This window comes from Lithobates pipiens, unplaced genomic scaffold (genome assembly GCF_037356315.1).
Source record: "Lithobates pipiens isolate NorthernLeopardFrog02 unplaced genomic scaffold, aLitPip1_a1.2 Scaffold_19, whole genome shotgun sequence".
NCBI lineage: Eukaryota > Metazoa > Chordata > Amphibia > Anura > Ranidae > Lithobates > Lithobates pipiens.
This window is the reverse complement of record NW_027507764.1, coordinates 421,868,336-421,895,727: the sequence shown is the minus strand read 5'-3', so window position 1 is coordinate 421,895,727 and position 27,392 is coordinate 421,868,336. Positions and strand designations below refer to the sequence as shown.

Below are 27,392 nucleotides of genomic sequence, written 5' to 3'. Positions count from 1 at the left end.
TGGTCTACATCAGACTGTTTCTGTCGTAGTATCCGATGGACCAAGTTTTCCAACTTCTTGGTAAAATTTTCCGACAAAATGCTCCGATCGGACATACTCCGATCATGTGTAGAGAATTCCGATCGGACAAAGTGCCACGCATGCTAAGATCGAATGCCTACACCAAAACTATTGGCTACTAGCGTGAACGTAGTCCCGTCCTAACGAAATAACGTCATCACGTCGGATTTTCCGACAACTTTGTCCGACCGTGTGTATGCAACAGTGTCGGACAAAATCCGTGGGATTTGGTTGTCGGAATCTCCGAACGTGTGTAGAAGGGCTAAGAGGCCAAGCCCAACTCCTGAAAAATAAATCCCACACCATAATCCCCCCTCCACTAAATGATTTGGACCTGTGCACAAACAAGGTCCATAAAAACCTGGATGAGCAAGTTTGGGGTGGAGCAACTTGACTGGCCTGCACAGAGTCCTGAGTCCAGAGTTAAAATTGTTCTAGCCGCAAAGAGCAGGCCAACTCGATATTGAACCCTATGGACTAAGACTGGGATGCCATTAAAGTTCATGTGCATTTGCAGGCATCCCAATACTTTGGACAATATAGTGTGTGTGTGTGCGCGCGCGCGTATATATTATATTAAGGGTCAGCAACCTGCAGATCACGATCTGGGCTTGCTGACCCTCTATTCCAGAGCATCACAGTGCTGTGCAGAGGGACTACTTGTAAAGTTGGAGCTGTAGTAGAGAGCAAGAGCCACATAATCCGATGCCTCCTCTGTAGTGCTGGCTTCTGTCCCATGTGGAGCGATGCCAGTTGCACTCCACCTCTTATCTCGACTAGAGGTCTCCAGAGTGGTGCGAGCAGCAGGAAAGTTCAGGTCCGTGTGAAGCAATACACTGGGCATAATGATAAAGGGCTGCTTTCACACTGATGCACTACGGTTTACCCACGCCATGAATGCAGTACTGTGTACTGCAGCTTTCCTGTGGGTTTGCTGCGCTTGGCCATAGAGGTCTATTATATCCTGCTGTTTTAATACCCCCCAGCTTTACGTGTAAACGAGCCCTAAGGGTGCAGCTGCCGAATGCAACTAAGGGCTCTTTCACAAATGCAGCAGGCACTGCTGCTCCTCTGAAAAGTGATCAGAGTGTATGTTGACAGGTGGTTAGGAGGCGGTATGTTGCTTCCTCGCCACCGAATTATTTAAACGCTCTAGTTTTTATTAAGGTTTGTAGAAATACAAGAAACGGAAGAACAAAGTAAAAAAACAAAAAAACAAAAACCAACAACAGCACTAGAATCAGTAGCCATACAACCCGTAGCACTTACATTTACTGACTGACGAAGTTGAGGACTAGATACGTTGTAAAGGCACAACAGTAGAGAAAATAAACATCAATCGTTAGGGGACTGACCTCCCTCCAGACACCCCAATCGGGAACTCGCTGTGTCCTGGACAGAGGAGCAGCCCCCTAGTCATCACAGAGTGATGAGGGTAGTAGTGAAGATTTTTCTCTGAGGTTATAGTTTGACGCATTAAATCTTACAAAAATTACTTAAAGAACAGATATAACGCTCCAACCGCAGAGGGTGGATCAAAACATAACACCAGACAACAGATGTCTTAACTGCATCTGGGTCTGGACGAGCAATAAAATACAGTGCGCTACGGTCATGGTAGTGGATGACAGGAAAAATAAAAGGGGGGGGGGGGGTTTGGAAGATGGGAGAGATGTAGGGTTGGGGAGGAAAGCCTATGCTTAACGTTGACTATCAGATAAGTAAGGGTTTGGAATTATTGAACCACTCTATCCACGCTTCCCAAAGTTTCGCAGTTTTGGGCAGGTGTCCTTCTGCCGTGGCGTACATGCGTTCATACAGTCCGTGTAGGTGTGTCACTCTTATAACTTCAGCACAGGAAATCAAGGTTGAGGATTTCCAATTTCGGGTTAGTGTTAATCTTGCCGCTAGGCAAATGTGCGTTACTATGCATCTAATCTGTGTGGGAAGGGCTCGATTCCAATGTTGAGTAGAGCCAGAGCAGGGTTTGGCAGGGTAACAGTGTGTGTGATCTCCGATATGAGGTTAAATACCTCTTTCCAGGAAAGAGACAGTTTGGGACAGGACCAAAGGATGTGGTAAAGGGTCCCTGGGAGGCCGCATTGTCTCCAGCATGTAGCGTCTGCAGTTCTATAGTATGTGTGGAGTTGGGTTGGGGTAAGGTACCACCTAAGATTTATCTTGTATGTGAGCTCCCAGAGGTTAGCTGATTTGGTCGCTGAGTTGGTAGCTTTTATTGCATGTAGCCATTGGGGGGTAGTTTGTTAAAAGATGTCTTGTCTTTAAGTGTGGCATAAAACAGAGAGATACCTTTTGGCTGATATGTTGCTACCTGTGATGTACTGCCAAGCTGCCAGCGGTACATGTATGTGGAGATGAGGGGGGTTGGTCAAAGAAAAGATGACATTGTCAGCAAAGAGGCTGATCTTGTGGTCTGTATTGCCAATGTTGATAAATGTTGGGATGGGATCTAATTTTAGCAGCTAGGTGTTTGATCATTAAATCTAAGATCAAGGGTGAGAGGGGACAGCCTTGGCTTGTGCCATTTGTGATATTAAAGGTAGTCTATAGCTTGGACGAGCAGTAAACCTGGGCCGAAGGTTTAGAGTAGAGGGCTAGAATTGCTGAGAAATATGATCTTGAAATCCAAATTCCTCTAATGCCAATTTTATATACTGCCAGTGAACCCTATCAAATGCCTTCTCCGCATCCAGTGAGAGAAGCAGAGAAGGCATTCGATGGGTCTCCGCGTGATGGACAAGATTAATCATTCGCCGGGTAGCATCAGAGGTTTGGCATCCTTTGACAAAACCCGATTGGTCAGGATGGCTCAACACTGGCAATACGTCATTCAATCTTCTTGCTATTACCTTAGTGTATAGCTTCACATTTATGGTTTAATAGTGAGATGGGGTGAAAGTTTTGAGTCAAGTTAGGTTCCTTCCCTGGCTTCGGTATTGTTACAATTAAAGCTTTTAACATCTCTTGGGGGGGGGGGGGGGGGGGGGAAGGCAGAGGAGGCAGCAGAATTGAACAAAGGTGTCATGTGCTCAGTGAGGATTGGGCTGAATTGTTTATAGTACTCTCCTGCAAAACCCTCTGGGCCAGGCGCCTTGCCATTGAGCATTGTTTGGATTGTGGACTGCATTTCTGTTTGTGTGAATGGGGCATTGAGTTCCTCCAGTTGCTGTGAGGTCAGGCGGGGAAGGTGTACCAAGTCTAAGAAGGTTTGTATCTGCAAATGAGTGGGCTGGGTTTGATTTGTAACGTTTTTCAGATTATACAGTCTGTCATAATACGAGCTAAAGGCATTGGCAATGTCTTGCGGATTCATCAGTTTGGAATTTGAGTCAGGATGGTGGATATAAAAGATGGGAGATTTAGTGATATGGCCCTTGATTTGGTGGGAGAGTAATTTGATCGATTTGTTACCTGCAGCGTAAAATTTCATTCTGTGTCTCTTTTGGACTTTGTCGTGGTTCTCTAGTAGAAGAGCCCTAAGTTCTAGTCTTAGCGATATTAATTCAGATCTAAGTGCTTGGGTGGGTTGCTGCTTGTTAAGTAAATCAACATTTTGGATGCGTAACAAAAGGGTGTCCATTCGCTGCCTCCTATGCCTATTATCCCTAGCCCCGAGCTGAATGAAAAGCCTTACGCGAGGCCCACAGGATATGTGGGTCTGCGACAGAGTCCTTTTTTCGGGCAAAGTATGCCACTAACTCATCTTTCAGTGTTTGGGCATAAGGCTCCGATTGTAATATCCTGGTATTCAGTCTCCAGAGATACGCTGAGGTGTGCTTGGCTTTGTCTTCCAGGGTTATACTCACGGGGGAGTGGTCTGACCATGTGGTTAGATGTATGGTTGAAGAGGATACATTTTGAAGAGTCCAGGGGTCTGTCAGAAAGAGGTCAATTTGAGAATAGGGGTTATGTCCTGGGGAAAAGTACATGAAATCCTTCTCGTCTGCGTGCTGACCCCTCCACACATCCAGGAGACGCAGATCGCTCAACAGAGGGTTTGGTGCTAGTCTACTTCTCTTGGCCTGGAAGGTTGAATCCAGGTCGGGATCAGGGGTGCTGTTAAAATCTCCACACCATATTGTAGCTCCTTGCTTTTGTGCTTCTACTTTTTTATGCAGCTTACGTAAAAAAACTGGTTTGGTGCGCATTAGGTGCATATACGGTAACAAATGTACAGTGCCTTGCGAAAGTATTCGGCCCCCTTGAACTTTTCAACCTTTTGCCACATTTCAGGCTTCAAACATAAAGATATAAAATTTTCTTTTTTGTGAAGATTCACCAACAAGTGGGACACAATTGTCAAGTGGAACGAAATCTATTGGATATTTTAAACTTTTTTTTAGCAAATAAAAAACTGAAAAGTGGTGTGTGCAAAATTATTCGGCCCCTTTACTTTCAGTGCAGCAAACTCACTCCAGAAGTTCAGCGAGGATCTCTGAATGATCCAATGTTGTCCTAAATGACTGATGGTGATAAATAAAATCCACCTGTGTGTAATCAAGTCTCTGTATAAATGCACCTGCTCTGTGATAGTCTCAGGGTTCTGTTGAAAGCGCAGAGAGCATCATGAAGACCAAGGAACACACCAGGCAGGTCCGTAATACTGTTGTGGAGAAGTTTAAAGCCGGATTTGGATACAAAAAGATTTCCCAATCTTTAAACATCCCAAGGAGCACTGTGCAAGCGATCATTTTGAAATGGAAGGAGTATCGGACCACTGCAAATCTACCAAGACCTGGCCGTCCCTCTAAACTTTCAGCTTAGACAAGGAGAAGACTGATCAGAGATGCAGCCAAGAGGCCCATGATCACTCTGGATGAACTGCAGAGACCTACAGCTGAGGTGGCAGAGTCTGTACATAGGACAACAATCAGTCGTACACTGCACAAATCTGGCCTTTATGGAAGAGTGGCAAGAAGAAAGCCATTTCTCAAAGATATCCATAAAAAGTCTTGTCTAAAGTTTGCCACAAGCCACCTGGGAGACACACCAAACATGTGGAAGAAGGTGCTCTGGTCAGATGAAACCAAAATTGAACTTTTTGCCCACAATGCCAAACGATATGTTTGGCGTAAAAGCAACACAGCTCATCACCCTCAACACACCATCCCCACTGTCAAACATGGTGGTGGCAGCATCACGGTTTGGGCCTGCTTTTCTTCAGCAGGGACAGGGAAGATGGTTAAAATTGAGGGGAAGAGGGATGCAGCCAAATACAGGACCATTCTGGATGAAAACCTGTTGGAGTCTGCAAAAGACCTGAAACTGGGACGGAGATTTATCTTCCAACAAGACAATGATCCCAAACATACAGCACAATCTACAAAGGAATGGTTCACAAATAAATGTATCTAGGTGTTAGAATGGCCAAGTCAAAGTCCAGACCTGAATCCAATCGAGAATCTGTGGAAAGAGCTGAAAACTGCTGTTCACAAACGCTCTCCATCCAATCCCACTGAGCTCGAGCTGTTTTGCAAGGAAGAATGGGCAAGAATTTCAGTCTCTCGATGTGCAAAACTGATAGAGACATACCCCAAGCGACTTGCAGCTGTAATCGCAGCAAAAGGTGGCTCTACAAAGTATTAACGCAAGGGGGCTGAATAATTTTGCACGCCCCACTTTTCATTTTTTTATTAGTTAAAAAAGTTTCAAAAATCCAATAGATTTCGTTCCACTTCACAATTGTGTCCCACTTGTTGGTGATTCTTCACAAAAAATAAAAATTTTATATCTTTGTTTGAAGCCTGAAATGTGGCAAAAGGTTGAAAAGTTCAAGGGGTCGAATACTTTCGCAAGGCACTGTATATGGAGCACCGTTGATGCTACAAGACAGGATTATATAGCGACCATCAGGGTCTGCAGTGCACTGAACAAGTTGGAATACCAGGGTGCTTTTAAAGGCTATAATCGCCCTTTTCTTTTTTTTGTCTGCATTGGCAGTAAAGATGTTGCTGAAGTCTGTTAGACCCCTTTCACACTGGGGCGTTTTTTAGGCGTTTTTCATGCGCTTTAGCGTTAAAAAAGCGCCTGAAAGAAGCTGCAACTGCAATCCCAATGTAAAAGCCCGAGTACTTTCACACCAAGGCGCTGCGCTGGCAGAGCGTCAAAAAAAGTCCTGCAAGCAGCTTCTTTGCAGCGCTTTTGGAGCGGTGAATACAACGCTCCTAAAATGCCCCTTCCCATTGAAATCAATGGGAAGCGCTTGTAAAACGCCTGAAAAACGCTATTGGCAGCAGCGTTTTGTGGGCGCTTTTAACCCTTTATTTGGCCACTAGCAGGGGTTAAAAGCGCCCCATTAACGCTCAAAAAACGCTGGTAAAGCGCTGCTAGTTTAAGCGGCGCTTTACGAGCGTTTTTCGGGCGCTGACATTTCATATTGGGACTGCAGATGAGGCTTATTTCAAGCGCTTTACAGGTGCTTTTTTTAACGCTAAAGCGCTTGAAAAACGCCTGAAAAACGCCCCAGTGTGAAAGGGGTCTTAGTGCATACTGGGGGATTACTTGCTTGGAAGTGCGTTTCTTGTACTCGGATAACATCACATTTAGTGTGTTTGGATAGAGTCCACAGAGAACGTCTCTTCGCTGGGTGGTTAAGCCCTTTTGCTTTGATTGTGACAATCGTGATTGGCATGGTGAGTGCAGGAGTGTCAATGAGAAGCTTATTACCTTGCAGGACGCTGGTCCAGAGGGGACCGAGTCTTCAGCGTACTTTGGGGGAGGCCTCCAATGTTAAGATTATGCCTTGCAGGTCGACAGTGAGAGGGATAGGAGTCTTGCTGGACGCAAGGGTGGTTCTGGAACAGGCGCGTCCGCACAAGCAGGTTGTGGCTCCTGGAGTCCTGTACAGGAGGGAAAGACAAGTGGGGAGGGAAGAGAGAAGCGGGGAGTAGGGGGAAGGAAAAAAAAAACACACAATCGTAACTTGCTGGTCCAGAAAGCGGAGAGGTTTGTAAATGTCCATAGCTTGCAGAACTTTGTGGTGTAGAACAATATCTTCAAAAGTGTTTCTTTCGAGGATCTACCTCTAACTCTTTACATTAAACTGAATGGGTTGAAGCCCAATTGAAGTGTTGCTTACATAGCACAGCTTATTAATTGAACTTCAGATTACACTTACCATTGTGGTGCCTCCAATCACATGCTCAGTTTAGGGCAGTAGAATATAAGAGGTGAAACTCAGTGTTGGAATACCCTTTTCCATTGTACACATATGTGGTAATGTCTTTTCAGACTATATTAATATCCGTTCTTTTTCTTGTGCATTGTAGGTGATCCATCATGTTGTGACAGATTAGGGGAGCGCCTGGAGAACTGTTTGAGGGTAATTTTCACCAAATGGGGTTCCTTCTGTGTCAGACGCCCCTGGATCGTCATTTTCTTCTCTGTGGCTCTAATTGCTGTGTGTGCTGCAGGACTGAAATTCATGCAGGTCACTACTGACCCCGTAGAACTGTGGTCTGACCCGCACAGTCAGGCACGCAAAGAGAAGGATTATTTTGACACACACTTTGGACCATTCTTCCGCACAGAACAGCTGATCATCACTGCACCTAACAGCAAAGGAGACACCTACTCCCCATATCCAATAGGGAGTGATGTGCCTTTTGGACCTCCTCTAACCTTTGATATTCTCAGTCAGGTAACTAATTGGTGTACAAAGTGACAATTGATTATAAAAGTGGATGATCAAGCTAAATCCCTAACTTTTGGGCGATCTGTCCGGTGTTGCATGTTGGCCATACCTCTTAGCCCTTGTACACATGGTCGGACATTCCGACGGAAAATGTCCGATCGGACCGTGTTGTTGGATAATCTGACCGTGAGTGGGCTACATCAGCCTGTTTCCATCGGAATATCCGATCAACAACGTTTTAGAGCTGGGCTATAAAATTTTCCGACAACATGATCCGATCGGACTTTGTCCGGTCATTTGTGGAGAATTCCGATCGGACAAAGTGCCACACATGCGCAGATCAAATTACGAGACCAAAGCTATTGGCTACTAGCCTGAACATAGTCCCGTCGTAATGAAATAACGTCATCACGTTACGAACGATCGTATTTTCCGTCAACTTTGTCCGATCATGTGTATGCAACACAAGTTTCAGACAAAATCCGACGGATTGTCCGACTGTGTGTACAAGGGCTTAATCAGTTCTAGGTTCGTACCTCCAGAATCAAGGGTTTTCTTTGTCTAGGTGGAGGAGTGGGTTTGGATTATTTTTAAGTAGGTTCTTGGCATGTATTCGATGGAATAGGATTTTGATCCAAACCTCAATGTATCCAATGCAAACAATTACTTTTAATAGTGAACTATATTGTTTTCTATTAACAAGCAAAATATCACTTTTGTAATGATCTATTGCTATAGTGGGAGGCAGGGTCAAGCTGGATTAGCTTTCTCCTGCCTAAAGATGGCTGTGGTAGTTTGATGGACATGTAAATGATATTGCATCACTTCTTCCTTAAACCAGGCTCAACAGTAAGAAGTGCTTCTTTCTTCTGGGAGACCTTACTGGAAAAACAAGCTTTGAATGCGCTTCTCATTGGTCAGCATGGTTTTATGGCTGCTCTGACCAATGAGCACTTGCAAGCATTATGATGGATACTCCCTTTTGGGGCTGTGCATTACAGTTTAAAAATGGCTACTTTGGCAGCATGGGGCACGATCAATTTGTGCAGTGGGGTTCTGAGGGATAGCCATAATAGTTGGAGTTCACCTTCTTTTTTTATTTTTCATAAACTTGCCCTTTAATAACCACGTAGAAACATTTGTTTTATTTTTCATACATCATGGGACAGAGTTAGGCTAATATTCATTATCTACTGGGTTATACTTCATCACCAGGTGAATGGACACTGGTAGACCAAAGGTCTTCAGACAGGAAGTGATCCCCTATATAACCCCTCCCACACAGGAAGCACTTAAGTTTTTTTTTTTTTTTTTTTTTTTACCAGTGTCTGTAATGTGGATGACATGGTTTGTTTAAGCTCTCTGAGCTCCAGGTTGCTAGTCCTACAAATGGTTCTTAAATGAATCAAGGGATTGACCAATCGGATCAGTTTGACACAGGCTTTTATGCTTCGATAAATGGTACCCAAGCCTTGCAAAGAAGACTCAAAAGCCTGCGAGGTTTTGCCTGTAATGTAATCCTGGACACTGAACCGCTAAGGCAATCCTGCAGGGTGCTGTACAGGTCCAAGGGAGTCGACCCGAAACATGAAAAGGGTACCATGTCCTTGAAGGTCCTCAAGTGACAAGAACCCTGTGTCATGGGTGAAGTTTGGGCTCTTAGTTTCTAAGCTGCCCTGCGCCTGGACGGGTAAGTGAAACCCCTTTACTTCATATTGTGGGGTGTCCCAATGATTGTAATAATCAGTCAAGCAAGCTAGAGCCTGTGTGTGGTGACCATACGGGGGAGTTTTGGGTTAGCTGTGGGTGTTTGCAAAGTGTACCTTTTTTGCTTGTCTGGCTGTTTCTTGCCTGTATGATGGCGCAGGACTGTGCACCGTTTTGCCTTGGTTCACCAGGGTGCACGTGCATTCGAGAAAGCGCCGCTGGACCCTTTATCATGAAGAATGAACTGTCTTTGGCCCTAGCCGGGTTAGAGCACAGGATTGCTGGCATGATTGCCTCCATCCCGCAGGGTAGAAGAAAGCATGACAGATCCCCCTCCTCAGAGTCTCCTAGTCTGGAGCAGGTATGAGTTGAGGATGGAGAAAAGCTTAAAGCTCAGGATTCTGGAGGGCCCGACAGATGAGTCTGCTTCCTAGCAATCTGGAAAAGATATCCAGTTATCTGTAGCAGAGGCTTTTGATCCTGACTCTGACCGAAACTGTTCGTTCTGCCTTTAAGTTGGTTCTTGCAGGTTACTGAGCCCCCCTGGTCCTCTTTGGGATCCCTGAGGCATCTTCAGGTCGCACAGGCTTTCTCTCTACACCCCCTGTTGGAACAGGCAGTGTATGCTGATTGGGAACATCCTGACAGGATTTTTGTTCCTCCTCTTTTATATCCCATGGATGAAAAGTTCATAAAAAATAAATAAAAAATGGAGCATGCCAGCAGTAGATGTGGCAGTCTCTTTAAACAAGAACTTAAAGGGGTTGTAAACCCTCATGTTTTTTCACCTTAATGCATCCTATGCAATCCTATGCAATATCAATAAGAGCTGCCTGCACAACAGAATCTCTGTAAGTAAATAAATAAATAAATAAATAAAACATAAATAGCGTGCGGCGCTTAATAAAAATGTGTACTTGAAACACAATCCATATCAAATATATAGTCAATAACAACTGTCTAAATATTAATGTGAGTACATGCTCTTGAAATATCCGTGATCAAAACAGATATATAATCACATGATCTGGTGTAGAGTGAAAACAAAAATGCACTAACTACTGTACATAAAAAAAAAATAAAAATGGAAAACTAAACACATGCGAAAGTCCAAACAGTGTTGAAAATATTAGAAGTGACTTGTGTGAATTGTCTGAAGATCTCCACCACCTTATGGAAAAAGGCTTACCGGATAAAGTGGACCCAACTAGGCGTGTGCCCAATGAGTCTCAAAGGCTTGATGGTGTAATCACACCTGGGGACGTGACGACTCTGAACCTCCGTACACGTAAAGAAATGGGCAGGATTCTTCACTATATGAATTTGTATAGGAATCCAACAAAGGTATAGCAGCTGGTACCCACACTGGTACTTCCCATAATTACATATGACGAAAGAGAAATAGGGCCACATACTGTAATACCATAAATGCAATTGTTTATTGAATCTTAAAAGTGGGTACTCGCATATGAGAAGACCTAAGAAGTGTATAAATTAAAAATCTGGCAAAGAAGCCCTGAGTCAGAGATTCTTCAAAACCCAGCACCAAGCGCTCCCTTTTGAGGGGATGCCCCCACTCCATTGAGTGGGGGGGCTCCTGTGTTTTGCGGACATTTGGAGAACGATAATTCGGGACGAGTGGGTCACCTCAATTATATCCCCCTCTGAGGTTTTTAAGATCCATTGTTCCCTTGGATCTTCCAAAAAGAAACCCATTGCTTCATGCACTACATCATCTAGTGCATGAAGGCGTGATTGTAGAGGTTCCGGTATCCAAAAGGGGCACAGGGTTTTACTCAAATCTGTTTTCGGTTTAGAAATCAAACTGGGACACAAGGCCCATTTTGGACCTCAGATCCCTGAACAAGTATCTACTGATGCAGTCCTTTCGGATGGAGTCTGTCCGCTCAGTAGTAGCCTCACTCCAGAGGGGAGACTTTCAAGCCTCCATCGATATAAAAGACAAGTATTTACACATGCCTATTTTTCAGCCTCATCAGATGTTCCTACGTTTTGCAGTAGTGGCTCTACGCTTCGGGCTGGCTACAGCTCCCTGGTTGTTCACAAAGGTCCTAGCACCAGTGCTGGGACTTTTAAGGGCCCAAGGGCTCCTGATACTCGGGTATCTGGACGACCTCCTCAGAGCACTCCATTACAGGCTCTAGAACATGATGATATTCTCCTTCGAGGCAGTGCCCTATGCCCAGTTCCATTCCAGGCCTTTATAACAAGGCTTGTTGGCCTGGATCAGAAGAGGAAAATCCCTGGATTATCCAATGTGTTTATCTCCTCGGGCACGCTTAAGCCTAAACTGGTGGTTGCAGGATCAGAACCTTCGAAAGGGAAAATCCTTTCTACCGGTAACTTGGAGTACTGACTACAGATGTCAGTCTCTCAGGTTGGGGAGTGACCCTAGAAGGGCTCACAGCTCAGGGGAAATGAATAGATTCTGCCCATCAGCGTCCTGGAATTACGACAGTACGTCTGGCCCTACGGTCCTGGGTGGTGGAGCTTCAGGACTGCCCTGTCGGGGTTCATGTCCGACAATGCCACTGCAGTGGCCTATAATAAACCACCAAGGTGGTATCATCTCTGAAGGATGTGAACCACATACTAGCCTGGGCAGAGGGACAGGTGCCGATTCTATCAGCAGTCCATATCCTGGGAGTAGAGAACTGGAAGGCAGATTATCTCAGCCGCCAGTAGATCTGCCTGGGGGAATGGTCCCTACAGCCAGGGGTGTTCCAGGAAATTTGCCAGTGTTGAACAGCCAGAGGTTGACCTATTGGCATCCAGGTTCAACAACAAGCTACAGCAATTTGTGTCCCATACAACGGATCCTCTGGCAATCGGAGAAGATGCTCTGATAGTTCTATAGAGACCGTACACCCTGGTTTATGTTTTCCCTCCAATCCCTCTCCTTCCACATTTGTTGTGCTGCATTTGGAAAGAGGGGGCTCCAGTCATTCTGGTGGCACCAGCTTGGCCCAGAAGGCTCTGGTTCCCGGAGATTGTGAGACTGACAATAGACGGGCCATGGACGCTTCCACATCGCCCCGATCTACTGTCTCGAGAGCCTATATTCCACCCAAATTTACCGTCTCTAAATTTGATGGCAGGGCTATTGAAGCCAGGGTGTTAAAGGACCCTGGCATCTCGTGATCAGTAGTGTCTACCCTAGTGAATAGGAAAATGTATCATAAGGTCTGGAAGACTTGTATTTCTTGATGTGAATCCAGAAAATGGCATCCTCGGAAATATGCGATTGGGAGAATTCTCTTTTCTACAGTCAGCTGTGGAAATCAAATTGGCTTTGAGTACAATTAGAGGTCAAGTTTTGGTCCGATCATTATTCTTCCAAAGGTCTTTAGCCTCCCATTCTCTGATCCTTTATGCAGGGGGTAACTCGCTTGCTTCTCCCTATTAGGGCACCTATGTGTCCTTGGGACTTGAACTTGGTGTTTTCTGTGTTACAGAAGCGACCATTTGAATCTGTCAAGGAAATTCCATTGCTGATGGCCATCACCTTGGCTAGAAGGGTGTCGAAGTTGGCGGCCCTTTCGTGCAGAGAACCATGCTTGATCCTTCACCACAACAGGGTCGTGTTACGACATGTTCCATCCTTTTTGACAAAAGTGGTGTCGACCTTTCATTTAAATAAGGATATTATTTTGCCTTCTTTTTTCTCTTAGCCGCATTCGGCGGAAGAGAGGCGACTGCATTCTTTGGATGTTGTCCGAGCAATCAAGGTTTTTGTCTAGATCTGTGGAGATCCGAGGATCAGACTCCTTTTTTGTTTTAAAAGGAAATGGTAGGCAGCTTCCAAATCTTCCATTGCCGATTGGGTCTGTCAATTGGTCCTTCAGGCCTACGGTCTGAAATGTAAAGCTCCTCCCTTTAGGATGAGAGCTCATTTTACCAGGAACCTCCTGGGCTTTTCACCATCAGGTATCTGTGGCTCAGATTTGTAAGGCTGCTACGTTCACAAAATGTTATCAAGTGGATGTTCGAGCAGTGGAGGATTCAGCTTTTGCCCGCAGTGTACTGCGGGCTGCCATAAAAGTTCTGATGGCTATTGTTTGGCAGGGTGTCTTCCTCCCCTCAAGACTATTGCTCTGGGATGTCCCACTAGGTAATGAATATTCGCCTGACTCTGACCCATGATGTATGAAAAGGATTTTTGAGGATTCAGTGCTTGCCACAAAACTGAAGTGTTTCCTGTGTGGGAGGGGTTGTATAAGGGATCACTTCCTGTCTGAAGACCTTTGGTCTACCAGTGTCCATTCACCTGGTGATGGCGTATAACCCAGTAGGTAATGAATATTAGCCTGACTGTGTCCCAAGATGTACTCAGAAAAAAAGGATTTTACAGGCAAGTATGACGAAAAAATTCTATTTTATACATTGTTACAGATCAGTATATATATTTTACTGATTTAAAAGAGACGCATGGGATTTTTCTTTTTCCTTTTTAAATCATGCTTGCCTAGCTGGTTGCAGCATCTGTCCCCTGCCAGCTCTAACACTGAAAACAAGCGATCAAACACCACCGATCGCTCGGTTCTCACAGCCCTGTGAGCAGAGAGCTGGTGACTGCAGTGCTGGGCTGTGGAGGGGACAGGAGCAGCTGGCTCAGGCTCTCAGGTCATGATCCTTACCGAGCCTGGATCAGATCTGTGATGTCAGCAGACAGCCAGCTTCAGCCTGCTGTCTGCTGAAAACAGGTCACAGGAGTGCAGAACGAAATTCTGTTTCCAGAATGTTGTCACTTTTGTTTAAATCTGTTTGAATTTTAATAGAGAAGGAAAATGCTGTGCATGGCTGGGAATTTGAAAATTATACCATGTTTATGCAGAGCTCTTTAGTGGGAATCTTGGCCTTGCTATGATGTATTAACCATCCTTTGTGCTGTGCTCTGCAGGTCTTAGAATTACAAGATGCCATTGAGAACATAACTGTCACATACAAGAGTGAGGCCGTAATGCTAAAAGACATCTGCTTGGCTCCACTGGCACCGTACAATAATAACTGTACAATCCTCAGTGTCCTGAACTATTTCCAGAACAGCTATTCTGTTTTAAATCACACCGTGAGGGATGACTTCTATGTTCATGCGGATTACCACACTCACTTCTTATACTGTGTGCAGTAAGTTTTCTTTACTTTTGTGCTATATAATGTCATCTGCTTTTCTTCTGTGTAGACATACAAAATAATTTAAGTTTTCAGGTTTTTGTGATTTTTTTTTTTTTTTTTTTTTAAGAAACAACCAGTTTATATTCACTAGTAAAGCAGATTGTGAATTCCATTCATTCATTTAACCCTAATAATTCTGGTTTGCATGGAATGAGATTGGGGTAAAGTGGACCATTCACAAAATGGTCTTTATGTATCTGCACACTGCCAACTGCCTGAGTATAGGGAACGCAGCTATACTTCTCCTCCCTCTCTACAATGCATCACTTGGAGCAGTTAATGGCCAAACCGTGAGTAGCCATAGGTAGTGTGCATATCCCTATGTAGTTTTCAGTTTGGACAGTCTAACAGCAGATCGGATCATAAAGTGATTGTTAGGAAGGTAAGTATATACTTTAAAGTTTTAGGACGTTCCTGTAAAAGTTATTTAGACCTCTATGAGAAAAGTATGGGTTCATGTTAACTAATAAACTATTTTAGACTCCAGGAAGATCAGTCAATGGGAACATCTTTTTGTGTTTGCTGTCCCCATCAGAATAATAATTTTATGCATGAAGAAGCAGAGCGTAGTCATGGCAAGTGGAGTAAATATTCACAGCCTGATCACCTTTTACCCAAAACTATAAAATTCTGTCCTCCTTTTTTTCATGTACTTTCCCTCCTTGAACTTAGGGTTGAAAATGTTTTTATTGGTAGTATAAACGGCATAAACATGACATGACTGATATATTAAATAAAGTGGCTGCAAGGGGGCCAAGTGGCTATTACCTACGCAGTGCTCGTGCCACGGATATTATTGCGCCTAGTTCTATTCTCAATGTCATCTTGTTGGTAAGAGGTGCTGCAGCATGACCGTGTGAGTGTTGAAGATTTCTTCAGGATTGCACGGCCTCATCTTTGGTGTTCTCTATATCCTCAAAATGGCACCAATGTCTTTTTGAAGGTCAGAAATCTCCTGCTTGTCTTTTCAATCCATTTTACACACTGCTCAATGTCCGCTTTTGTGGGGAGAGAGCGGATATAGCTATGCAGGGATTTCATTTGGGATGCTATGTCCCAACCATCCTCTGATCCCAGAGAGATGTTGGAGTGTCTCCTGGATTGTCTAGTTGAGCATTCCTGGTCTCCAGGGGGTGGATGGCGGGCCTGTGTAAGGGACAGAGTCCAGGGCTGACTCGGAGCGGGACGGAGGCGCCGGTGCCATCTTGGATTCAGGCCGGCTCTGGGCCGCGGCCAAGGATCTGGTGAAAAAATGCCCCAAATAACCCACCCCCCGGGTGAGACTCCCCAGTCCCCTTCTTGTCTTTGTACTTATGCTTCCCCATGGGAGCGATGTGGACAGCGTTTCGTGCCGTGTAGGTGCCCTGTAGAGTCGTGGGATCCAGGAGCCGAGATACTGCACGTCTTACTCAATATAAAGTGATCTTCTGCATTGGCACATTATCAAAAGGCCTAGATAGCGACAGTGTTGTAACAGTAAATATAGTCCAAGAAAATAGTCAAAAAGAAGAGGGGAACGGTGGGTATCAAATGATGATAATACGGTTCAAAAATGAATAAAAAATAGCCAGAGTCCATACACGAATATATGCTCATATAGCAAAGAAAAGTCCACTTCTCCAGTATGTCATATCATAAACTCAACTTCCATCTATAATGGATATCCAATAGAAAATTAGCTCACAGAACTCTCACCTCAAATCTGTAAATAACGAGCATCAACACCATAACGTCAGCCTTTATCCTTCTATTCCCCCATCCTTCAATATGGCGTCCCCATCTTTAGGGAATTATCCAGGAATGATGCACCAAGTAATTGGATTCGGTGATGGACACACGTGTCCGGCCCTATGTGCCCAAATGGTGACCAAAATCGCCACAGGAGGGAAGGAAGGTAAGGAATGCCTCCAATAGTGTAGTAAGTTAAAGAGGAAGTAAACCCTGATGAGTTTACTTCCTCTTTGATTCCCTGCAAAGGTAAAGCATAATGGACTACTATGCATCGCATAGTAGCCCATTATGTGTCACTTACCTGACGCAGGAGCCAGCGAAGTCGCCGCTGTCCCCTGTAGTCGGCCGCATCCATCTTGTTGGTGGGGTCTCGCAGCTCCGCCGCTGTCATTCGGCGAAGCCGCGATGACGTCACTCCCGCGCATGCGCATGGGAGCCGACACGCACGGCAGCTCCGTCACTGAGAATGCCGCGTTCGGTGCGCCTGCGCACCGCTGTCTACGGCGAATGCGCCATAGACAGCGCTGCCCGTTTTCGGGCAAATATCTCCTAAACCATATAGGTTTAGGGGATATTGCTTGGACCTACAGGTAAGCCTTAATCTAGGCTTACCTGTAGGTCAAAGTGGTTTGTAAGGGTTTACAACCACTTTAAATAACCACATAAAATGTATTAAATAAAAATAGTTGGACTCTTACATAAAACATGAAAAATGCAGACTATGGCGTTCTGTACGCCTTCTCACTTCAATTCCGTTATCCAGTCTACGTCCACTTCTTTCCACTCCCTACACATTACGTCACCATGTGACTTCATCAGGGTACCAGATTGGCTGCTGTGGACTTCCTTTTAAATCGTCGAAACGGAAGTGCTGGGGTGGCCATTTTCTCGTAGCTTGCTATACTAATATTAGTGCGGCCGTTTAAATGGTGATCTAAGGCTAAAAAGTATATGACAGACTAATATATACATCAGCCGATATGCTAATGTCAACGAAAGATAATAAAAAAAAAAAGGCTATATCAATTTGAGTTCCGAGGTCCTAATAATTTCGTCCTAAAACCGGAAACCCTCATGCGCCCATTTTGTGGTGGTCTGTGGTGTAGATACTGGCGCTGCCATTTAAATGGTGGTGTACGTCAAACACATAAGTGTTGTGACGGCCATTTTAGTACACCTGGAACAACTAACACACATGTCCGCCATTGTTGAGCTGCCTCCGCAAGTAAAAATAGTGGTACTTATGCAAAACTAAAACGGCTTCATAATAGTAATATCTAAAAAAAAAAAAAAATTGTAAAATTAAAATGACCAAAAAACATTGAAAGAACATAATGGTCTCCTACCCTATAGAACAAGGGGCTGATGACTATAACTGCACATCTTACTGCTCCATACATAAGGCCACGCTACCCTCCTTGGACTTAGAACAATGGCGTGCTCCTTCTTGTACCAGCCTACAGACTTGTCTGTGTATACAGCAGTGACTTTACTGCCCAGTAAAAAAGTCTTCTGCTGCTTTCACATCCCCAGCAAAGTGCACGGATGTTTTTCTTCCTCAAGACGTAAATTCAGTGTATCTCATTTTATAGTAGGGAATTAATTGCAACCTAGCTGTGTTTTTTATTTATTTTTTTATTTTTTTCTCACAAATGGATTGCAACAGGACATCAGTAACATAAGTGGCTGGTTCACACCATTAATCTCACAGGAATGCACAGTGCATTGCTGTGTGATTCACATGCCCTACTTTTTAAAATGCACAGCAACTGGATTTCATGGTACTAATGTAACGCAGACGAAATGCGGTTTTCCTGCACTTTTTATTCTGGTGTGAATGGGCCCCCAAAACATAATGTACAAATAAGTACTAGGAGCTCAGTTATTGCATGTCATTGATGTTTTTGTATTTAAGCTTTGTTAGCCTTGTATTCTCAGTTTTTAATTGTACCATGTTAAACGACTGTTATCAAGGCCCATTCATATACTCCTGAGCTATGGTTATTTCACTAGACTGGAAATGGGTCACCAAGGATTAGTACTAAAAGTGGACCACTATTGATGCCCAAAGTCTTATGACAATGGTAGCCTTGTTATGGCTAATTACAATTACTGTAAACAGTCACGGTACCTATCCCCAGTATGCATAAACATGTACTCTCTAGTAATCGGCGCATGCATGTTTATGGAAGGATCATCCAGCAGACAGATCTTATCTATACGCCTAGGGTTCATATCCGTAGGCAACATAATAAAGGGGAAATGCAAGGGGGCCAGAGTCATAAGGTAGAGTAACTTATGGATAAAAGCCAGCACATTCAGCCAGCGTCAATGGGGTGATATCCAGAGTAAATGTAGATGATCAAGGAGGCTCTGGAGCAGGCATGTCACGTTTGACCAGCCAGGTAAAGACCGCTTAAGGGTTGTCAAAGAAATAGGCTTTGTCTTCTCCTACAACCTGGAGTCTAGCGGGGAATGATATGGCGTATTCAAAGTTGTCCTTTAGCCTCGGTGAATTGTGCCCTTTTTTTCTGAACTTCTGCAGCCTGTCTGGGAACACTATATTGTTCTGCCGTTATTAAAAGGGATATTGCCTTTTTCTTTGATAAGGCGCAATATGGCATCCTGATCTCTATAATTAAAAAAAATTTGGCAATAAAGGTTAGTTGGGGCGCACCCTGCAGTGGTGGTCTAGCTGCCAGGTGATGGGCCCGCTCCACCACGAACGTTGCTGAAAAGGCAGGCCTGCCAAACATGGAGATAAGCAGATTCTCAAGGAAGGTGGGGAGGTCGGAACCCTACACACCCTTAGGCAGCCCCACAAATCTTGGGTTACGCTACAGCCTGTTCTCCATGTCATCCTGCTTTTGTTGTACCGCATGCATCTGGTGCTGGAGTCTCTCGGTTGTAACTTGCAATGGTGACATGTCATCCTCCATGTGGCTGATGCAGGTCTCCAGGACTTGTTCTCTTTATTTCTGAAGATCTTGACAAATAAGGGAGATATCGATCTTTACCTCCTCTATATCTTGCTTGTCCGTGTGCTCTGAAAGTTGGATATTCCAGGACTTTGGCAGTCGGCTCCTGCCATGTCTGTGGATGATGACACAGCGGCGTCATCTTCTCCCAAAGACTCCTTCTCCTTGAGCCGGAACTTATCCAGCTTTGCGATGGTGTCCGTCTTTTTTGGCGGAGACGTGATATGTAGTGTTGGGGAAAGGTCCAGGCAGTATAGGGTAGGTAGAAGAGCATGAGGATAGCTACAGGATTGGGTGAAACCGATATTTCTCAAGCGGAGCTCCAGAGTTGCGCTCCTCTCACCATGCCGGTCCAGGCCATGCCCCCTTATCTGTACATCTGATCTGTTTTTGGCATCAGAAAAACCATTGGCCATATCGTACAAACTTTTAGCCACCCCCCCTCCCAAGTACCTGGCATTTGCTAGCCTATTAATGTCCTCATCCTAAACAAATCTCATTTTGAATGTACTTAATGCAGATCTGTATTTTCAGTGAAAGTAAGAAATAAAATAAGTAACAGATAAGTAGGTAATAGTAAACTATTAAGGATGTCACAATTTACCAATCGTTCTGATCATAATCGTCTTGCTTACAGGTCACCAGCTTCTCTGAATGACACCTCTGAACTTCATGACCCATGCCTGGGCACTTTTGGTGGCCCAATCTTCCCATGGCTTGTTCTTGGAGGCTATGATGGTATGTCACATTGAGCACTTGTATACATTTGTGCACTGTTTATCTCCAGCTGTGCAAATATTTATTGAATATGTTGGTTTTAAAAATAAATTGTATGCACATATTTTCTACATTCCAGCATAATTTGTCCGCATTCATACATGAGCCATATAACTGTTCAAAGCTAAAGGCTTCTTTTTGCTAACAAGACTACACTATATACATTATTAGTAGGTTAAAAGAGAAGTTTAAGATTTGGGCGGCACATTTATACTCCTCTAGGTGGATGCAGCGTCACTTCAATTGGTAATCCCACGCCGCCTGGCTCTGCCTCCATGCCTATTGCCACCATCTCACATGGCTTTGCCAGGAGCAACAACTTGATAATTGATAATCTTTCTGTAGTGTTGTATGTTATCTTTGTAGTGGTTGTAACCTGTCAGCTGTGTAGCAGATTAAATGAAAGATGATTTTCAATGTGTTGACATCTGTCTCATATAACGCCCTGATTAGTGACGTCTCCTACATCTGCCCAGCTAAGCAGGTGAGTCATCAAGCAGGGATACAGACGTGGTTTTGTATACTGTTTTACAAGTATGCAGTGATGTCATCCAGAAACTGCTACCAGTCCATAGAAAAGACACTGCCTATTAGAACACCTAAATAAGGAGACATGTAAAATATGATTGGATACCTTCCTTGCATTAATTGATTACTTTTTATTTTTAAAATTTTTTTTGGCATGTCCCGCTGTGTCAGGTATTGTATATGGGAACACCGCTCGCTGATGTCCCTCCTCCGACCATTATAGGAACAGTCCGCTGTCAATCGTAATAACGGTGGGAGGCATCAGCGATCTATGTTCTCATATACTATACCTGACACCGCAGGACATCACCCGCTGTGTCATGCAAGTGATTTCTGATAATCCCCGCTCTGCTCTGGTGGTCCCTGACACGTTGCACTGGTTTGCATTTATACCGGGTGTTATGTATGGCTTGCTGGCTGCAGAATGGGGTGTGTGATTTATGTCGAGGTGGGCGAGTTCATATTTACATGTACAAGCCTAGTGTACCCACATTCACTCCCATACTAAAGATTCATGGGAAATGTAGGCTGATTACAGTTTGGGAGAGAGAAGAGGATAGGATGCAATCACTATTCTAAGAGATCCTCCCTGCCAGAAAAGTTTACTTCCTGAAAATTAAATCAGTCATATCTTTTAGGCCCCTTTCACATGGGACGGATCAGTAATGATCCACACCGTGAAGATCCGCGTGCTCAGCGGGGATCGCTCCGTTGTCCCCGCTGGACACTTGCCTCTCCAGCGCGGCCGTGATGTCGGCACCTGTCGATCGGCTCTCGGGTGCTGCTGCCGCCATCTTCCTTGTGGAAATCGGGAAGTGAAGCCTTGCGGCTTCACTTCCCGGTTCCCTGTTGCGCAGCGTGACGGACCCTGCTGTCTCTGGGATCTGTGTGTTTCCCAGCAGACAGCGGGGGCCCCGCAGGAAGTGGCGTAAATACCCACAGATTCTGCGGCTATCTATGTCTGGAAGTAGGTGCAGATACCTGTATTATACAGGTATCTGTACCCCCCTCCCCCCTGAAAGGTGGCAATTGTGGCACCGGAGGCTGGGAGGGTTCCGATGAGCGGAAGTTCCACTTTAGGGTGGAACTCCGCTTTAATGCCACTTTATATTAAAATGTAAACAAAATACTATTTCAGATTGCTTCAATTTCAGTTTTGCTCCTGTTTTCCTGCAATTATAAAATTGACTCCAATAAATATCGGAGTACCGTGCAAAAGTTTATTTCATGTGATTGTCTTTGTCTTCAGTCTTGCATAGATTTGAATTTCATGCCAAAATGCTTTTATTTCAGGAGAGAATTATAACAATGCTACAGCACTTGTGATTACCTTTCCTGTAAATAACTTTCACAATGACACTGAGAAGATAAACAAGGCCCTGGCTTGGGAGAAAGAGTAAGTATGTGTTTTATGATTCCCAGTGTTATAAATTAGAGTGGCCTCTGCTCCAGATAAGCGTTATGTATGTGGCTGAATTGTACAAGTAGTATAATGATAGAGCAACAACCAAACATGATTCCTCAGCCCAAAACCATCAATGAGCATTCCGATGTTTACGTATTGGCTTGTGCAAGAGAAGACTTGTACAGGTATATAGCTGCTTACGCTGTCTGGTCTTGTTGTTCTTCCCTAGATTTATTAGATTTGTGAAAAATTACAACAACTCCAATTTATCCATCTCATTCTCTGCTGAGAGGAGTATTGAAGATGAGCTTAACAGGGAAAGTAGGAGTGACGTGAGAACAGTCATTATCAGCTATGTTCTGATGTTTGTCTACATCTCACTGGCCCTAGGTCAAATTAACCAGTGTGACCGTTTTTTGGTGAGTACCACTTACTTTTCTTGATTTGACTTTAGATGAAGTTAATGTTTTGTGTATACACAATGTTCTTTATTTGTTATGGACAGGAAGCTGTACTTTAGTTTCCTCTTTATGTTTTGGCTATCCTTATCTGCTTTGCTAAAAAAATGTCTATTGATTTCAGAGCTTAAAGTAGAATTATAGGCAAAACTATTATTATAATAATGAAAAACTCCCATGTTGCGGGGCTTTGAAAGCGCTGCCCATTCTTTCCAATAGGCGGGGTGTTTTGGGAGCGCTAAATACAGCGCTCCCAACCCACCCCAAAGATGCTGCTTGCAGGACTTTTTGGAATGTCCCGCAAGCGCACTGCCCCAGTGGGAAAAGACACACTGGAATGAATGGGAGGCAGTTTTCAGGTGCTATGAAGAGGCTATTTCTAGAGCTAAAGCACCTTAGGGTCTTAGGACTCATCCACATTGCATCTCCATAAACGGCTCCTGCAGGCTTTTGAGCCAATTTATTTCTGCCTGGAAACTCCCCTCCATGTTGGCCAATGTATCCATACACCCAATGGCTTTTTCAGGAGTTTACAGGCGTATGCTCTTACAGGGAGAAAAAAAACCCCTAAACTCACAGCCATTGGCTTCTGCTGCTGTAAATCAAATCCAACGATGCAGGGGGCGGGCCGAGTCTTACATTTGCTGTCTATGAACGCCGAATGCTGGACTTGGGAGTGCGCCAGCAAGGTAACCCCCAGGAGAGCGCTTCTAGGGGATTATACGATGCCGGAAGGAGCCACGAGAGCCGCCAGGTGACCCCAGAAGACGAGGATTGGGGCCACTCTGTGCAAAACAAACTGAGCAGAGGAGGTAAGTATGACATGTTTGTTTTTATTTATTTAAACAAAGCCTTACAATAACTTTAGCATATCTAACCTGCCATTTTGTGATTATTTTTTATTTTTGTTGGTATTTATTTAGCATTTTTGATTTAAAAATTTTTTATTTATCTTCCCATTTTTTTCCAGGTGGACTCAAAGATTTCACTTGGTGTTTCTGGTATCCTTATTGTGCTAAGCTCAGTCGTTTGCTCCTTGGGAATCTTCAGCTACGCTCGCATTCCACTCACTCTCATAGTTATTGAGGTCATCCCATTCCTGGTTCTAGCAGTTGGAGTGGACAACATATATATCATTGTACAAACCTTGCAGGTAAAGTGCGGTTTGTCTTTCCATGTATAAAAATAAAGATGTTGGTCTTGTATGCAGTCTGTTGCAGGGCTACATCAGTCTAATATAAGATGCTCGTATTCCTTGTACATATAATAATATATAGGCTTAATTCCTTAAGTAGAGCAAGTATCGGTTACTGTAACAGTAGTTATTTTAGTTTAAAGAGAAGTGGTTTCTTTTTTATTTTAGGAATCGTGCTTCCCTCGATGGATGCAGCATCAGTCTGTTACAGCATCTGTCCCCCCAGTGCCTCTACACTGAGAACCAAGCGATCGAACACTGCCAAACACTCGGTTTTCAGAGCTCCCCGAGCAGAGAGCTGTAGACTGCCAGTCACATCTCTCTGCTCTGCCCCTTCTTTCTCATTGGGGCGCTGCGCTCTTGAGGGGGCAGACAGTTCAGGCTGTCAGCAGTTTGCGGAGAGGCTGACCTGGGTGTCAATCCAGTCACCTGGCGAAACCAGACTTTATTGTCACGGTGCCTGGACTGACTTCTGTGACATCAGCAGGGAGCAGACCTCGCTCTCTGCTGAAAATGAGTCACAGGAGTGCAAAACGAACTGCACTCTTGTGATTATATATATATATATATATATATATATATATATATATATATATATATATATATATATATATATATATATATATATATATATATATATATATATATATATATATATAATTATAATTTTGACAGGTCGGGTTTATAAGCTGAATGGTAATGTCAAGTTTACGCCACAACACATATCGTTTTCAGAGCTTTCCTGCCCACTTTTATTTAAAGAACATCAAAGGTTCACAGAGGTATGTCTTATTCGGGGGTTCTCGCCATCAATACAACAAACATGACATTCAGTCTCCTGGCTCTCTTGTGGCAGCTGCTTTGAATACAGCAGCGTCCTCCTGACCACCAGACTTATGCACAAACCACCCAGTGTTTGTGCACAGATGCTGTACCTCAGCTCTGCATCCTTCTGCTCCAATCCCTAGCTGCTCTATCTCTCCTGGACTCTCTCTCAGGCTCGGGCCTTGGTCCAACCTGACCTGGACAGTATGGTGTAAGCCAACACCTTTCACGGCTCCCCCCACACACTGACTTCCTTGGAAGGGTGGGGCTCTGAGCTTTAACTCGAACATAAACCCAGCACTCACCTGTGCCATTAGTGTGCTCACTTCCTCAAATTTGGCATAAACCACCATTTTACCCAGTGGCACTTGGTCACCCTGCTACAGTATTTATATATTTTTTTAACAGTATTGCAGAAGGATTGAACCATTTGCCGGTTTTTATTGCTCTTTTTGTAGCACTTGGGGAGATTTCTCCCTCAGTGCCAATGTGGTCACCAAGGACAGAGCGTGAGATCAAGTCTCCCCAACAGAGACACAGTATTCAAAATTCAGATACCAAAAATTATCTTTTGGATGCAAATGGGCTTTAAAAAGATGAATTTCAGTTTGTTTAATTGTCCTGGGTACTATATTACATTTCTGTGATTACAGTTGTGCTCAAAAGTTTGCATACCCTGGCAGAAATCGTGCTGTTTTGGTATTCATATTGAAAATATGACTGAGCGTGTCAAAAAAACTCTTTTATTTAAGAATAGTGATTATTTGAAGCCATTTATTACATAGTTGTTTGGCTTATTTTTAAATAATAAAAATCGAAACGCCCAAATGGTCCTGATCCAAAGTTAACATACCCAGGAATGTTTGGCCTTGGTACAGACACACACAAGGTAACCCAATATAAAATGGCAAATAAAGATTCATTTTCCAGATCTGCAGCTTTTTAAATTGCGGTTAGTGTCTGTGTATAAATAGTCAATGAGTTTGTTAGCATGGATGCACTGAGCAGGCTCGATACTGAGCCATGGGGAGAACTGTTAAAAGATCTGCGTAACAAGGTAATGGAACTTTATAAAAATGGGAAAGAATATAAAAGATATCCAAAACCTTGAATATGCCAGTCAGTACTGTTCAATCACTTATTAAAGTGGAGGTCCTGACAATTTTTTTTTTTTTTTTTTTTTTTTTTTTTTTAAGTTTAGCAGTTCTAAAATGCACTTTTAAAATATGGACACTTATCTGTCCAGGGCGCCCGCGATGTTGGCATCCAAAGACAAAATCTGTCCCTTGGCACTGCTCTACCCTCCCCCCTCAAAGGTGTCAAATGTGACACCGGGGGGGGGGGGGGGTTGGAATTCCAAAAAGCAGAGGTTCCATTTTTGGGTGAAACTCTGCTTTAAGAAGTGGAGAATTCAGGGATCTCTGGATACCAAGCTTAAGGCTCATGTAGACCAAAATATATTGCAACAATTGCGAGAAGAATTGTTCAGGATACAAAGAAAAACCCACAGGTTTCCTTAGAAGAAATACAGGTTGCTCTTAAAGACTGGTTGTTTCAAGGAGCACAATACTTGAACAAAAATGAGCTGCATAGTTGAGTTGCCAAAAAGAAGCCTATTCCACAAAAAAGCCCGGTTACAATATGCCCGACAACACTATGACATGCCTCATAGCACACTGTAATCTGGAGTGAAGGGGCCAAAATAGTTTTATGGTTACAACCATAAGAACTGTTTGGAGAGGGGTCAATGAGGCCTATAGTGACAAGTATACCATCCCCACTGTGAAGCATGGTGGTGGCTCACTGATGTTTGGGGGTGGGAAGCTCTAAAGGCATGGGGAATCTTGTAAAATTTGATGGCAAAATGAATGCAGCATGTTATCAGAAAATAGTGGCAGACAAATTGCATTCTTCAACATGGAAGCTGTGCATTGGACGCTCTTGGACTGTCTTCTGACCCTAATATCATTGAGCCACTATGGGAAGATCTCAAATGAGTGGTTTTGCATGACCTGGAAGCATTTTGCTAAGATGAATGGGCAGCTATACCACCTGCAAGAATTTGGGGCCTCATAAACTACCGTATATACTCGAGTATAAGCCGAGATTTTCAGCCTCTTTTTTGAGGCTGAAAGTGCCCCCCTCGGCTTATACTCGAGTCATCGCTGTCTGCCCGCTCGATCAGCGTGTCGAGCAGACAGACAGCGGCCATTCTATTCAAAAGCCGCGCCTCCGGCTCCGCCTTCGCCTGTGATAGGCGGAACACTGAATTTCCCAGCAGCCTGTGTTCCGCCTATCACGGACATCGTATCATCCTCGTACTACGGACGAGGATGATACGACGTCTGTGATAGGCGGAACACAGGCTGCTGGGAAATTCAGTGTTCCGCCTATCACAGGCGAAGGCGGCGGCGCTGCTTTTAAAATTTACAATGGCCGCCGACGAAGAGGGCACGGGACGGAGGCAAGGGAAGGCACGGCACGGGACGGGACGGGACGGGACGGCGGCAAGGCACGGCACGGCACGGCACGACACGGGACGGATGCAAGGAGGCAAGTCACGGCACGGGACGGAGGCAAGGAGGCAAGGCACGGGACGGAGGCTCGGGACAAAGGTAGGCTGGACACACACACACACACACACACACACACACACACACACACACACACAGGGATGGATGGATGGATGGATGGAGACACACACACACACAGGGATGGATGGATGGATGGAGACACACACACACAGGGATGGATGGATGGATGGATGGAGACACACACACACAGGGATGGATGGACGGATGGACACACACACACACAGGGATGGATGGACGGACACACAGGGATGGACGGACACACAGGGATGGACGGACACACAGGG

General features: G+C 44.4%; 1 protein-coding gene across 1 annotated transcript in view; it reads left to right on the top strand.

Annotated features, from left to right (window-relative positions):
* The window catches only part of NPC1 (NPC intracellular cholesterol transporter 1), a 124,834-nt gene that overhangs the window by 67,280 nt on the left and 30,162 nt on the right, over positions 1-27,392 (top strand). Inside the window, exons 8-13 of the mRNA XM_077492575.1 lie at positions 7,350-7,720; positions 14,343-14,569; positions 19,964-20,064; positions 21,925-22,027; positions 22,266-22,455; positions 23,465-23,647. Of these exons, the coding sequence (XP_077348701.1) occupies positions 7,350-7,720; positions 14,343-14,569; positions 19,964-20,064; positions 21,925-22,027; positions 22,266-22,455; positions 23,465-23,647 (1,175 nt within the window). The remainder of the gene's footprint in view (positions 1-7,349; positions 7,721-14,342; positions 14,570-19,963; positions 20,065-21,924; positions 22,028-22,265; positions 22,456-23,464; positions 23,648-27,392) is intronic.